Raw genomic sequence first — 12584 nt, 5'->3', positions numbered from 1 at the left:
AGAGCAGGATAAAGTTCAGCAACCTCGATGCTGGAGTTTAGTTAACTTTAGGGAATCGTATGCCTTCAAAAGGGGGGAAGTGACGTTTATTATCACCCACCCTTAAGTCTTTGGTGATGTGAAGTAACTGCTGCACCATTTAAGGTGGAAAAAGAAAATTTGGCAAGCCAGCTACCGAGACATCAGCACTACAAGCGATTTTGTATGCTTGTTATGAAGAATAGGACTGTAATACATTGAAACAACATTAAACTAAGCTAATACAATGATTATCATAAATTTTAACAGAGAAAATTCTCACATTTGTGGGTTTCTTTGCTCGCTCACGCAGCCATCTTTCCTTTTTTCCCATAACAGTCTGTTTGGTGTGTGCCTCTGAAAAACCTCATGTAGCCCTAACACTTCGCCCCACCCCTCTATCTAGGTATGAACGCGCAAAACTGAGAGGTAAGGGCTGAGCAGTAGGGGCAAGGGATGAAATGGGATTGGGCCTTAGTCTGAAAGGATATGGAGCTAGGTAAGAAGGTAAGAAGCCCTTACTGAGAAAAGGAAATAGATAAAGTATGCTGAAAAACTAATAATTTATACTTAATGGCCAATTCTACTGGAAGTTATATAAATGAAGGGTGGTCTCTGGCTTGCTAAGTACTTTATATCTTATAATACATTTTGGTAGGACTGTAATAGATGTCTCCTCATCAACCCTATGATAATACTTTGCCAAACCTTTTTACCTCTGTCATGATAGTGGAACTGCATTTAGATTTTAAAAGCACAAATACAGGCTCCGCATCATCTGCTTCCACCGGAGTAGCAGTGCTGAATCCTTTTGTAAAATTATGGATAATTACAGATCAGAAAGCTTATACACAGACGCTTTCAGTCTCTATACTTTGACTGAGTAATTATTAGCTGTGTTTGGCATAATGAATCTTTCATTCCCTGCAGATAACATAATACAGCAAAATATGGCAAGCATGTCATTCTTCTGCGTTCTTTTATTTGCACCTTGAAACCAAACGAAACCAAAAAAAATCTCCATTAAGTGAACTGAATAACCTTTAAAAAGGGAACAGAGGTCAAAAGGGTGGATAAGAGACTCATGGTATTATCCAAGGCTGTAACTTTGAGGTTTTTAACAGGACTTCTAGCTGATGCGCCTGTTGGCAAAGACATTAGTTTGTCATGCTGTCACATTTTATTCAGTTTAGTTTAGTTTACAATGTTTGTCAGTGACCATGTACAATAAACATTAATCTCAGACCAGACCAGAGTTACCACTAGCTAATGTCCATCTGTAGTCTGTGGGCAGGACTTTTTTTATCTGTTCACATTAAAACCATCTGTTTTTGAAATGAATGAAGTGTAACAGAGTTTAGTTACTAAGTATGAGTAGCGCTGCAGTGTTTTGGATGATATTTGTTACATTTTTGGCTGCGTTTCATACAGTTGAATCACCGTCTTACCTTCCTGTGTGTTGATAGCAGGTCCTGAGAAACACAGTAGCAGTCAACAGTTTCAAGGTTCAGTATAACCGGTAAACAAATTTTCTTCTGGATAACCCATGCTGTTATGCCTGTATTCATATTTCAAAAACACCGTTAATATCCGTAGATGCAGCTTTGAGATAATGGTTATTTTCTCACTGATTAAGAACATTAGTGGTAATGTACAATTACCGGAGCCCTGATTTGCCTCTATTTGAGTGGCTAATGAAAGAATCAGGCAGAAGAGCCTCTCTCACTATGATTGAGGAAGTCCTCTGGAGGGCTAGAAACCCCCCCCGAAATCTGCAGGTAGTGCATTCTAGTAGAATGAGCCTTGCTCCAGCATTAGGTTAAGCTTCAGCTAATAACCTTCCATTTTAATAGAATTGACGGGAGTATAAAGCAGAGAAAGTTAAAAACACAGTTAGGAACTGGAAGTGCTTTAACGTTGCTATAAATGAACTGCAAGTGAAAAACAACTCTTGAACATGGCACAGGATATTTTTACCCACAGCGCTTATAAAAAAATATCTCTCTCAGTTTCTTGATGGTGCTCATTTGTTTCATATAAAAAGTTTGCAGTGATTGTGTTCATGTTTGTTTTACTTCATGTACATTTTTAAGTCGAGCTGTATTATGGTATGTGTCACCATACAGTAAATCCAAAGCTGAAGGGTCTGGACTGGAAGAGGGTGGTCGTTGTTTTGGAAGCGGGGCCGAAGTATCTCTAACAGTTCCCTCTCCTGTAGCTCTGGCAGTGTTTAGCTGCTGGTCTTTGACACACTCTACCCTTGCCCTGAATCTTTCTGCACAGATAGATGCCACACACGATCAGCTGAAGTTGGGCAGAGGCGCATTTGCCTGCCAAACGAAACACTGAAACGTATTAATTTATGGTTGAAACTGTGATAAATGACAGAGCTCGTCTTTTCGGCTCTCTTCATGTGTGTATTTATCTCTTTTGTGGGGACCAAATGTCTCTGAACATGAACATCTTGATGCTGTGGGGGAATTTGGCTGATACCAAGAAGGAAAATATTTGTTTGATTTGTTTGTTTTTGTTTTTGCTTCCAAAACAGCAGCCGAAAGATTTTGAGGTTAAGGGTAGGGTTGCACATCACAGCAGCATCCCTCATAAAGCACAAAGCAATGAACACAAACCTGTGTGTTTATGTGAGTAGGTTATATTTGATTCAGATTCAGTGTATGTGTGCATGCGTGTTTATTTCTTTGTGGGTACCCTACAGATATCTAGAGAATAACAGTAATCATTCCTGGTCCTGGAGTGCCACTTGCTTGCTGGTTGTAGTATTCATGTCAAAAGTTCTCGCTTACAAAGTTAAAATAAATATATGGCAACAAATGTCATCTTTAAATGCTTAACTTTTAATATTAGTCCAGGCAACTAATAAAATAAGACACATTCAATATATTTTGATGAAGTGTTTTATTTTGAACATACTTTTATGATCTAATCAGCATTTTAAAATTGTATGGCCATTGGCTATTGTTTGTAAAATACATCAGTCAGGCATAACATTATGACCACCTCCTTGTTTCTACGCTCATTGTCCATTTTATCAGCTCCACTTACTATATAGGTGCACTTTGTAGTTCTACAGTTACAGACTGTAGTCCATCTGTTTCTCTGCATACTTTGCCCCCTTTTACCCTGTTCTTAAGTCGTCAGGACCCCAGTGGACCCTCACAGAGCAGGTACTATTTGGGTGGTGGATCATTCTCAGCACTGCAGTAACACTAACGTGGTGATGGTGTGTTAGTGTGTGTTGTGCTGGTACGAGTGGATCAGACACAGCAGTGCTGCTGGAGTTTTTAAACACCTCAGTGTCACTGCTGGACTTCGAATAGTCCAACAACCAAAAATATCCAGCCAACAACGTCCTGTGGGCAGGGTCCTGTGGGCAGGGTCCTGTGACCACTGATGAAGGATTAGAGGATGACCAACACAAACTGCAGCAGCAGATGAGCTATCGTCTCTGACTTTACATCTACAAGGTGGACTGACAAGGTAGGAGTGTCTAATAGGGTGGACAGTGAGTGGACACAATGTTTAAAACTCCACCACCCAAATAACACCTGCTCTGAGGTGGTCCTGTGGCTGCCCTGACCATTGAAGAACAGGGTGAAAACAGACGGACTGCAATCTGTAATTGTAGAACTACAAAGTGCACCTATATGCTAAACAGACCTGATAAAATGGACAAAGAACATAGAAACAATGTGTACTTAATCAAGTGGCTGGTCAGTGTATATGTACATATGTGTGTATATTTGTGAAAATGGTTCTATTTTGCTTTCTTCTGTAAAAAAATGCAAAGTTTTTCATTACAAATTATATTATCAGCAAAACCATTTGAACGAAAATTTGAATATTTGAAATTTTAACAGGAATATTTTTCTTTCTAATATTTTTCTTCTAAATGCAGATTTTATTACAAGATCAAGATCCCAAAGCTGATCATTTGGTTGCTGAGGTTAAAATTAGTGTTGGGCGAGGTGTAATACAGCATCATTTAGCTGCCGTCATACAGAAGGATGGGGAAACGCCCCCCAAAACAAGAAATACAAACCTGTGTGTACATGTGAGTCAACACATCCCCTTCACGGTTTATGCTAACTCACTGAACCACTGCTGTTCAATCTTGGCACAAACCTGTAAAGGTCTAAGACTAGCATTTAATGTTATTTGTTGAGTTATGTAGCATTCTGTAGCACAGCATTGCACCCTTTAGCCTCATCGCCTAGACAGATTTCATGTTTTTTTTTTTTTTTATCTTTTTTGTGTTTTTGTCTGTCAGTGTTTTCTCACCACACTACCCAGCATGCATTATGCAAATACATCACGCAGCCCTTGGGAATGCTTACATTGCTCAGCAAAATGCTTGCCAATGATCTAGATGCTAATAAATGTGGTGCTTGCTAAGCGCCATTGGTACAGCACTAACATCAAATGGTTGTGAATCTCTATTTTTGAAATAAATTCATTTGAAGATTTTGCCACTCAGCATGTCGATAGTGCACCACTCATTAGCTTTTTTCTCTTAGTTATTTGTTATATTTGTCTTGGTTTATTTTCCAAAATAAAAGGCTGTGTGCATTTTGTGAGTTCAGACTGTGCCTTCAACATGTGGTGGTAGTATGAGGGAAAACTGAGGGAGGGGGGAGAACTTTGAAAACTTGGGCTGGAGTTCTGGGCAGCTTCTGCCTGTAGCTAGAAGGCCAGACCCCCTCATAGCTGCAGTAGGACTGATGTAGGACTGAGGACCAGGGAGGAGATGGGGTGGCGGTGGGGATTGTGAACACTTTGACACGGAACGGAAGGTGAGGATATGAATTCATAGAGTATTAGACCGGAAGAGGGAGGGGTTTCAGCCATGCTCCTCCCCCAAACTTCACTTGTAACAAATACATTTATAATCTGTTTGAGGAGATTAAAAACCAGTTAGACCTTGTGTGCAGGACAATAATCTGGGTGGTCTGAGGGTGGACCAGCAGTGGCATACAGTGAGTGGGGGTACTGACTTTATTAAGCCAGTGAACTGATATATGCTTGCTATCTGGGTAGCTAATGAGTGCGTGAGTAAGTAAGCAAGTAAGTAAGTAAGTAAATAAATGGGTCATTCTACAGAAACGTCCACTTTTCTGTCTATCCATAGGAGTCACTGGTGTGACCAATCCTCACTGGTGTTAAACATAAGAAAGGTAACACCAGAGACATTTTTAAGAAAAAATACCTTTTACAAAATTGCTGCTACAGATCATCAAACCTGTTGTCAATCATGGAATATCCACCAAAATATGTAATTTAATCCACTTGTATTCTATTTTTTCACAATTAACTAAGAATATAGAAGGTCACACCAGTGACTTCAACTAAAAGCTTCATATGAAATCATGAGCTAAATGAGAAAATTTCTGATAACTGAAAAGACACAGTAGACTTACCATGTGCTTTTCTTCATAGATCTTCAGAAAATAGTTAAAAGGAAGTCAAGTGATGTCATCAGTGTGATTTTTATTTCAAAATAAGAGTGTTTTTGTTACGCGGTAACACCAGTGACACAACTTTCATTATATATTTTATTATATTTATTTGGCATTTGGCAGTGTTTTCTTTATGTCATTTGATTTATATAATTCATAGTAATGTATAGATTACTACAGTTAAAATTGCAGAAAAACATTTTTTTCTTCAAAATAGGGCCTCAGCCTTTACACATGACTGTGGGGACGAGCACTTCTGTGGTGCTTGGAATTCTAGCTGATTGATTTAAAAACCAATATTGCTAAATTGAGGCTGAAGAAGGTGTAATTGATAAAATAACTTATTGTTTTATTTTAAAATATAAATAAATTGTAACCCTAACATGTTTTTTTTAAGTGTAATATATCTGTAAACGCCAGGGACACAAAAATGAACGTTTCTGTAGAATGACCCAAATAAATAAATAAGTGAGCAAGCAAGCAAGCCCACCCTCGAGTCTCAAAGCAGTTAAATTTTACTTCCACCTTCAAGATGCATCATCAGAAAGGGCTGTTCCTAGACTTTAACCCACGAAATCTCAGTTTAGGAACTACTGCTGTATGAATCAGTGGGGCTGTTTATACCAGATATAGTGATGGTTACGTTTTTAATTTTGACGTTTTTGTCCCTCTGATCCAGAAGCGCGTCCCACGCGCGCAGGTGCATCTCAGCCTTTTCAAAGCCATCATTCCTGTGAATCATCATTCTCATTCAGCTCCGTCTTTCTTATGAATTACAAGCCCCGACCGACACACGTCAGGTCCATAGTGTTAGTCCGGCTTCCACTTGTCATCCCGCTGTGTTGTCTCTAATCCGCTTATACACACAGCCTGTGGGCGGAGCTTAAGCACCCCCTCCAGCCTACCCCGCCTCCGACACTCCAGCGCTCGAGCGTGTTATTTAGCGTGCAGCAATGCGAAGTGTGGCCGAGGAAGAGACGAGAGAAGCGGGCGATGTGACTTGTTTTGTCAGAGCAACAGCGTGCTAGCTACCAGAGTGTGTGCGCGCGCCAAGGAAAAGCCCGATGTAGGGGCGGACATGCGCGGGCTCAGGTGTCCCGGCGTCACGGCGGCGCTGCTCCTGCTCGCGCTCACCCAGCTCGGCGCAGGTAAGTAGGTGAAAGCCCCCCGCTCGCGCATGCTGCAGTTTGGTAAACTCAGTCGTGTCTGCTTTAGTGTCATCGCCCCTCGAGCCCCCTGACCGCCGCAAACGTGAGAGCGAGTTCGCTTGTGTTTTATGGTTTGAACAGTCGCTCGCGGACTCTGGACCGCCTTTGCGCAACGGAACGAGCGCATTATGTAATGGGTTTTGAGAGAGCATGAAGTCAAAAGATCAGGCGGGATGTGATGCGGTGCAGCTTTACTCTCACTGCTGTGTGCATGCACTTAACTACTTTGCTAGGTTAAAGGAACAGTCCACCGTTTGTCCCCCCAAAAAAGTACGCTGTATGTCCAGAAGTGTCCAGGCACACTTTCTAGTTCACTTTAAGGTGCCTTCTTTGCTGGACAATTGTGCACACCTTAGAAAAGCACTGCCAAAAGATTCAGGGTCAGCATTCCCAATGCCAAGCGTCAGCAAGAGGGGTATGAAGCCCTCCAGTGTTGGGCTGTGGAGCAGTGGAACTGCGTTCTCTGGAGTGATGGAGCTGCATGGAGTACCTTTGGGATGAGTTGGAGTGATCCAGAGCTGATCGTGCAATATCATCACCTGACTTTACTAATGCTCTTGTGGCAGAATGCAATCAAATCCTCACAGCAACGTTCCAACATCTAGTATAAATCCTTCCCAGAAGAGTAGAGGCTGTTACTGCAGCATGGGGGGGGGGCAAACTCCCTATTAATACCCTTGACTTCAGAAGAAATGCTGGATGAACAGGTGTCTACAAACTTTTGGACAGTATAATTATCATCATTACCCCAGTTTTTATTGCCATCTTGTAGTCAGATATTTGTTTTGTCACATTTATAGCCAAATACACTTCTGTAATATTTTCTATAATACTTTAAAAACAGCATGGGGAGCAAAATTCCTGGCAAAGGTTCCGATTTGCTTATTTTGTATTAAACTACACAACCACTCACAACTAGTGAGTGAAGCCAAACAGCTTTTTATCAACAAATAGGATTTTTTTGTTTTATATCTCATTATATTTGTATGAATGTCTGTACTTTATCATGACTTTGGGCTGTTTGGGATGAATCCTTTGTCATGTTTGGTGTGTGAAGTTCGCACTTTGCTCTTGATTCACTTGATAATCCTGTTTGTCATTTAAGGGTCCAAACAGATTTCTCCAAACGTTTACAACCCTAGGGGGCTGGCATTAATGAGTGTGGAAGAACATAGCGGTCCTGATTTAAAGCTAAAGTGTTTGATGTTTTTCCTACTGTACTGAGTAAATGTCTCAGTATGTGGCTTTTGCTTTCAGTGTTTTCTGTTTTCCAGTTAGTTTTCTAATGAATGCGCGCCACTGAACTGAACTGAGAGATGGATATTGAGTCCCTGTCATCACAAAGATGTGTGACAAGTGCATTATGCACTTCCTTTCCAAGCATTAGATGTTCCAAGAACATTAGATCTTAAATATAGATCAGGAGAACCCTGCAGTGGCCACAGCTCCGGACACAGATTAAGACTAGCCCTATGTTAATATTCCACAGAGAAGTCTTCAGTTTCAAAAAAGTGTTCATAAATTTTTTGAGAATAAAACTCATAGACTTTATTCTGCAGCTTTTAAATGTCTTGTTCTCTAAAACAAACTCCCAAAAAACCACTAGTCTTTCTAGGGGTGGGCAATATGGCAAAGATACAACATCAAGATACTTAAAGATATTTTCACCATTCACGATAAATATAACAATATTTAGTTTTTCTGATGTTTGATGTGCTTGAACAGAGAAAAGAACCAGTAGTGTCATATTTAAAAATAATATCAAACATTATGAATACAGTTCTTTGCATTTAACCTTTCACATGCTGTGATGCACTGAATCCAGTGTATCAGAACTTAATTATGCTCTTTTTGTAATAAAACGTGCAGTTGGTCAGTGCACTTTAAGTGCACTGCTCAGAGCATATTGGGACTTACTGTGATGTAATTTATAACAATAGCCCTAAATATTGTCATATGCCCAATATTATCAGTTTTTCCCATCATGATCTTTAATAGTGGATGTTTCAGTCTGATTGCACCCAGTCACCAAACACCAAAGTAGACCATTCATTACTTTTAAATGACATTCTTTCTGTTGTTGACTGGTTCTTGCACTTGGAGCCCTGTTTCTGCAGGACAACATGCTCCCAAAACCCATTCTTTCAGGGTTTTAGAAACTGTTGATGGAGATTCGGAGATTTGTTGTTTTGAACGTTCGTGGTTGTGGTTGTTTGTGGGAGCCCATCCTGAAGTTAACGTGAGTACCTTAATCTCAGTCAGAGCAGTGGAGCTGGAAAAGTAAACAAAAGTAGTTCTGTGGCTTAACTAACTGGTCAGTGTGAATGTTTTTGAGAAATGGCAGCTCCATGAAAAACTGAAGTTTACTGGAATACTGAGAAGCTTGAAGCCTGTTGGTAAATGTTTGTTGTCAAGGACACTATAAGAAGCTTGCAGTTTTCCCTGAAGCTTCTGTTTCTCAAGCTGAACTCAGACCCACCAACAATTATTGCAAAATTCGAAGTTCATTCAGGAATTGCTACAGCTGGCAGTCACAAGGACGTTCCCAGGGGAACCCAGCATATGGATGTTTATCATGTTCCCTGCTAGTGAACTTTGACATTGTCCAGCAGTGGCCACAGCACGTTTTTTGGCAGTTTGTCTTTGGTAAAAAGTTCATCATGCTGGACTTGTACATATGGAACAGAAGTGAACAGGTTTTTGTGCTAAAAATGAGGTGAAATTTATTTTGACTAACATATTGCTCAACTGACTTTGTGAGATGAGGCCAACTGTGGTGCATCTGTGCAGTGTTTGTCTTATCTCATTTGCCCGTTTGAGTCCAGCCGGAGAAGTAATTTGTTTCAGAGGTGTGAAACGTTGGCATGGAGACATCAAAGACCCCAGTGCTTTATGGTCTCGCCTTGACAGAAAAATCTGTTTAGTTGAAATGCCTTGCTGTGTTATGAGCTTCAGTGTGGAATGGAACAGAAAGTGTACGCTGATCCGCTGGTTGTTGGAAGAACTAGCAAACAGCTTATGATGTTGGTTTGGGGAAACATACTTCACATAGCACTGCTAAATTTATGAGCTTAACTCTGCAAGTAAACCTTCACAGGAAAAGCAATTTCAGCCAGGCAGTTGGATTGCATTTGATGTAAAATACCTCTTCATGGTGTAGGGAAAAATGGCCAGGGCACTCTGAAATGCTCTGCCTTCTGCAGTATACAATGGAAAATCAATCTGGAAAATCACATAGGTAACGTAAAAACGAATGAGAAAATGAAATGCCATGTTTTGAAGGATTCCACTCGGTCTATTTCAGCATTTACTCCAGGTCATTAACAAAAAAAAAGTTCATGTGTACATGACCTTACCTTCCTTTTATTCCAATTTCATTGCATTGATTTAAGCTAAGAGGACAGCTAAGAGGACTTGAACTGTAGAACTACCCTGCAATGAGGCAAACTAGTGTACTGCTTTTTCAGAATCAGTTCTTTGGCAATACAAACGTTTTTAGGTAGAGGTACTGCCAGGTACTGAAACTTCATGGAATTCCACTGCTTTAAAGCATCACTGCAGTGCATAATGCCTGCAACAGCTGCATCAGCTTCTACAGTAGATCATTTTTGCTATTTTTTAGATCTGTGCAGAATGAAGGAAGTAGAGCATAATGGCTTGGCTTTAAGAAGATCAATCACATGCCACTGGCACATGGATCTCGTTCAGTGGTTGAGCTTTTTACATTGATGCAGCCAGGCAATATCAGTGACTGACATGTAAGCCCAATTCCCATTTCACCCCTTGCCCCTACCACTTAGCCCTTACCCCTCTGTTTTGCGCATTCACGTGTAGGGGTAGGGTGTCCCAATTTTTGTTGAGATGGAGGGGTAGGGCGAAGTGTTGGGGCTACATGGCCCTCCAAACTGAGGTTTTTCAGAGGCAACACTCCAAACAGAGTGTAATGAGAAAAAAAGAAAAACTGGCAAGATGGCTGCACGAGCGACCAAAGAAACCCACAAATGTGAGTATTTTCTCTGTTACAAAATTTCGATAACCATTGTATTATCTGAGTTTAATGTCATTTCAGTGTATTATAGTCGTTTTCTTCATGACAAGCATAAAACATCGCTAATAGTAAGCTGATGTCTTGGTAGCTAGCTAGCTAATTTTCCCATTCCACCTTAAATAGTCAAGAAGCTGGTGAATAGCTGACTTCAGCTTTGTATCACCAAAGAATTAGCGGTGGGCGATAACAAATAATTGTCTTATACCCCCTCTTTGAAAGCATATGATGCCTTAAATGTAACTAAAGCCCAGCAGTGAGGTTACTGGACTTTTCCCTTCTCTGCTGTCACTGCAGACTGGCAGGGTCACCTACAGAGCACCACTAGTAGCCTATTAATGAAGCATTTTTTTATCATTATTATTTGAGGGTTGTCCCATTTCGTATGGCAAGATTTTAACCACAACCCCTTGTAACTCAGTTCCAAGGGGTTAGGGTGACACTTGAAAACAAGGGGTAGGGGTAAAAAGAAGAAATGGGATTGGGCCTTAGAATGATGTATCCGTGCTTTGCTCACAAATACATCCTTTCATAGCCCAATCACCTGGAGATCCAGAGTATGATTCCTGGTGATGCCACAGTCATCAGTGACCAGGAGTCCAAAAGTGCATAATTAGTCGTTAGGATGGTCCTGCTCCTCCCCATATCACTCTGTGTGAAGGTAGCCAACATGGGCCTCTGTCTGTCTGATGTAACAGAACGGGCAGTTAGCGCTCTCCTCCATGCATGTTGAACTGTTCAGTCACATTACATTAGCAGCAGTTCGAAAAGATGTGCTGAGTGATTCACATGACTCGTGGGGCGCATGCACTAGCCTTCACCCTCCTAGCCCTGGTAATATTGGGTTTTTAGGCGAGACCTAGCTAGCGGGTAGAATTGGATCCAACAAAATAGGCTACAGAATTGGGGAAAAATACCAAAAAAAGAATAGATCAGATATGTTTTATAGGCTTGAGCAGATTGATGATAGTATTGTGAATCACTGATAGATTCCAACTATCATGATGGCCAGTAAAGTTGGACAATTTGAATGTCAGAAAACATGCTATCTGCAGCTTTAAGACACACACAATAAATCCTATTTTTCACATAGTCTGTTTTTTAGTGTGTTTTCTTTAGTCTTCATTTGTCAGTCTTTTAATGTGTTGTCCATGTCCACGTAAACAGCTTTCCTTCCAACACAATTCTAAAGACAGTACTGTCACTTGGTGATGGCTAAGGGGCGAGATCAGACGATGGTATATTGTACGTGATCTCTTAAGCTTATCATGTAATCAAGCTAATTACAGAATGGTGGCAAATGTTTCCAGTCTACCTTATTATAGTGAACAGTGCAGCTTGGTAGCATTTAAAACTCAACACTCAGCATCCTATCAAACGCTGCAGTGGTCCAATTTGCATGTTTTGACAAAAACAGAGTTGTGTTAGGTTGGTGGGAATTTTTGGCCACGTTCTGTACAGCTTATCCCACCCTGCAACAGTGGTGAAGAATCAAGATGATGTTTTGAGTGGAACATGGATAGGTCAGTTGAACTCAAGTGAGCCTGCAGATATTGAAACTAGCAGTAGCAATTGGATTTCTGTTCCACTGTATTTGGCTGGACAGAGTAGTGTCCATTACCCTGTTGATGCTTTTCTCCAGCCATTCAAACATTGAGCAAGCCACTTTCCCACCATTCTGCCTTAGTCTAACGTGGCTGATCCTGCCCTTTGACCTCTTATCTTTCTGTCTGAATTGAGCTATGTAAAACTAGAGATACACAAAATGTTCCAGTGTTTTTGTGGGGAGAAATACTGAGTGAATGATCAAAGAGAAACCCGTATTCTTCTTCTGGGACA

General features: G+C 40.7%; 1 protein-coding gene across 1 annotated transcript in view; it reads left to right on the top strand.

The window, feature by feature from the left end:
* Positions 1 to 6435: 6435 nt before the first annotated feature.
* Positions 6436 to 12584, top strand: part of LOC118807903 (activin receptor type-1C) — a 42884-nt gene continuing 36735 nt past the window's right edge. The window contains exon 1 of the mRNA XM_036570089.1: positions 6436 to 6640. Within this exon, the coding sequence (XP_036425982.1) occupies positions 6571 to 6640 (70 nt within the window). The 5' untranslated portion in view covers positions 6436 to 6570. The remainder of the gene's footprint in view (positions 6641 to 12584) is intronic.

Source organism: Colossoma macropomum, unplaced genomic scaffold (genome assembly GCF_904425465.1).
Source record: "Colossoma macropomum unplaced genomic scaffold, Colossoma_macropomum, whole genome shotgun sequence".
NCBI lineage: Eukaryota > Metazoa > Chordata > Actinopteri > Characiformes > Serrasalmidae > Colossoma > Colossoma macropomum.
Note: the sequence above shows the minus strand (reverse complement) of the source record. Positions and strands in the feature narration are given on the sequence as shown.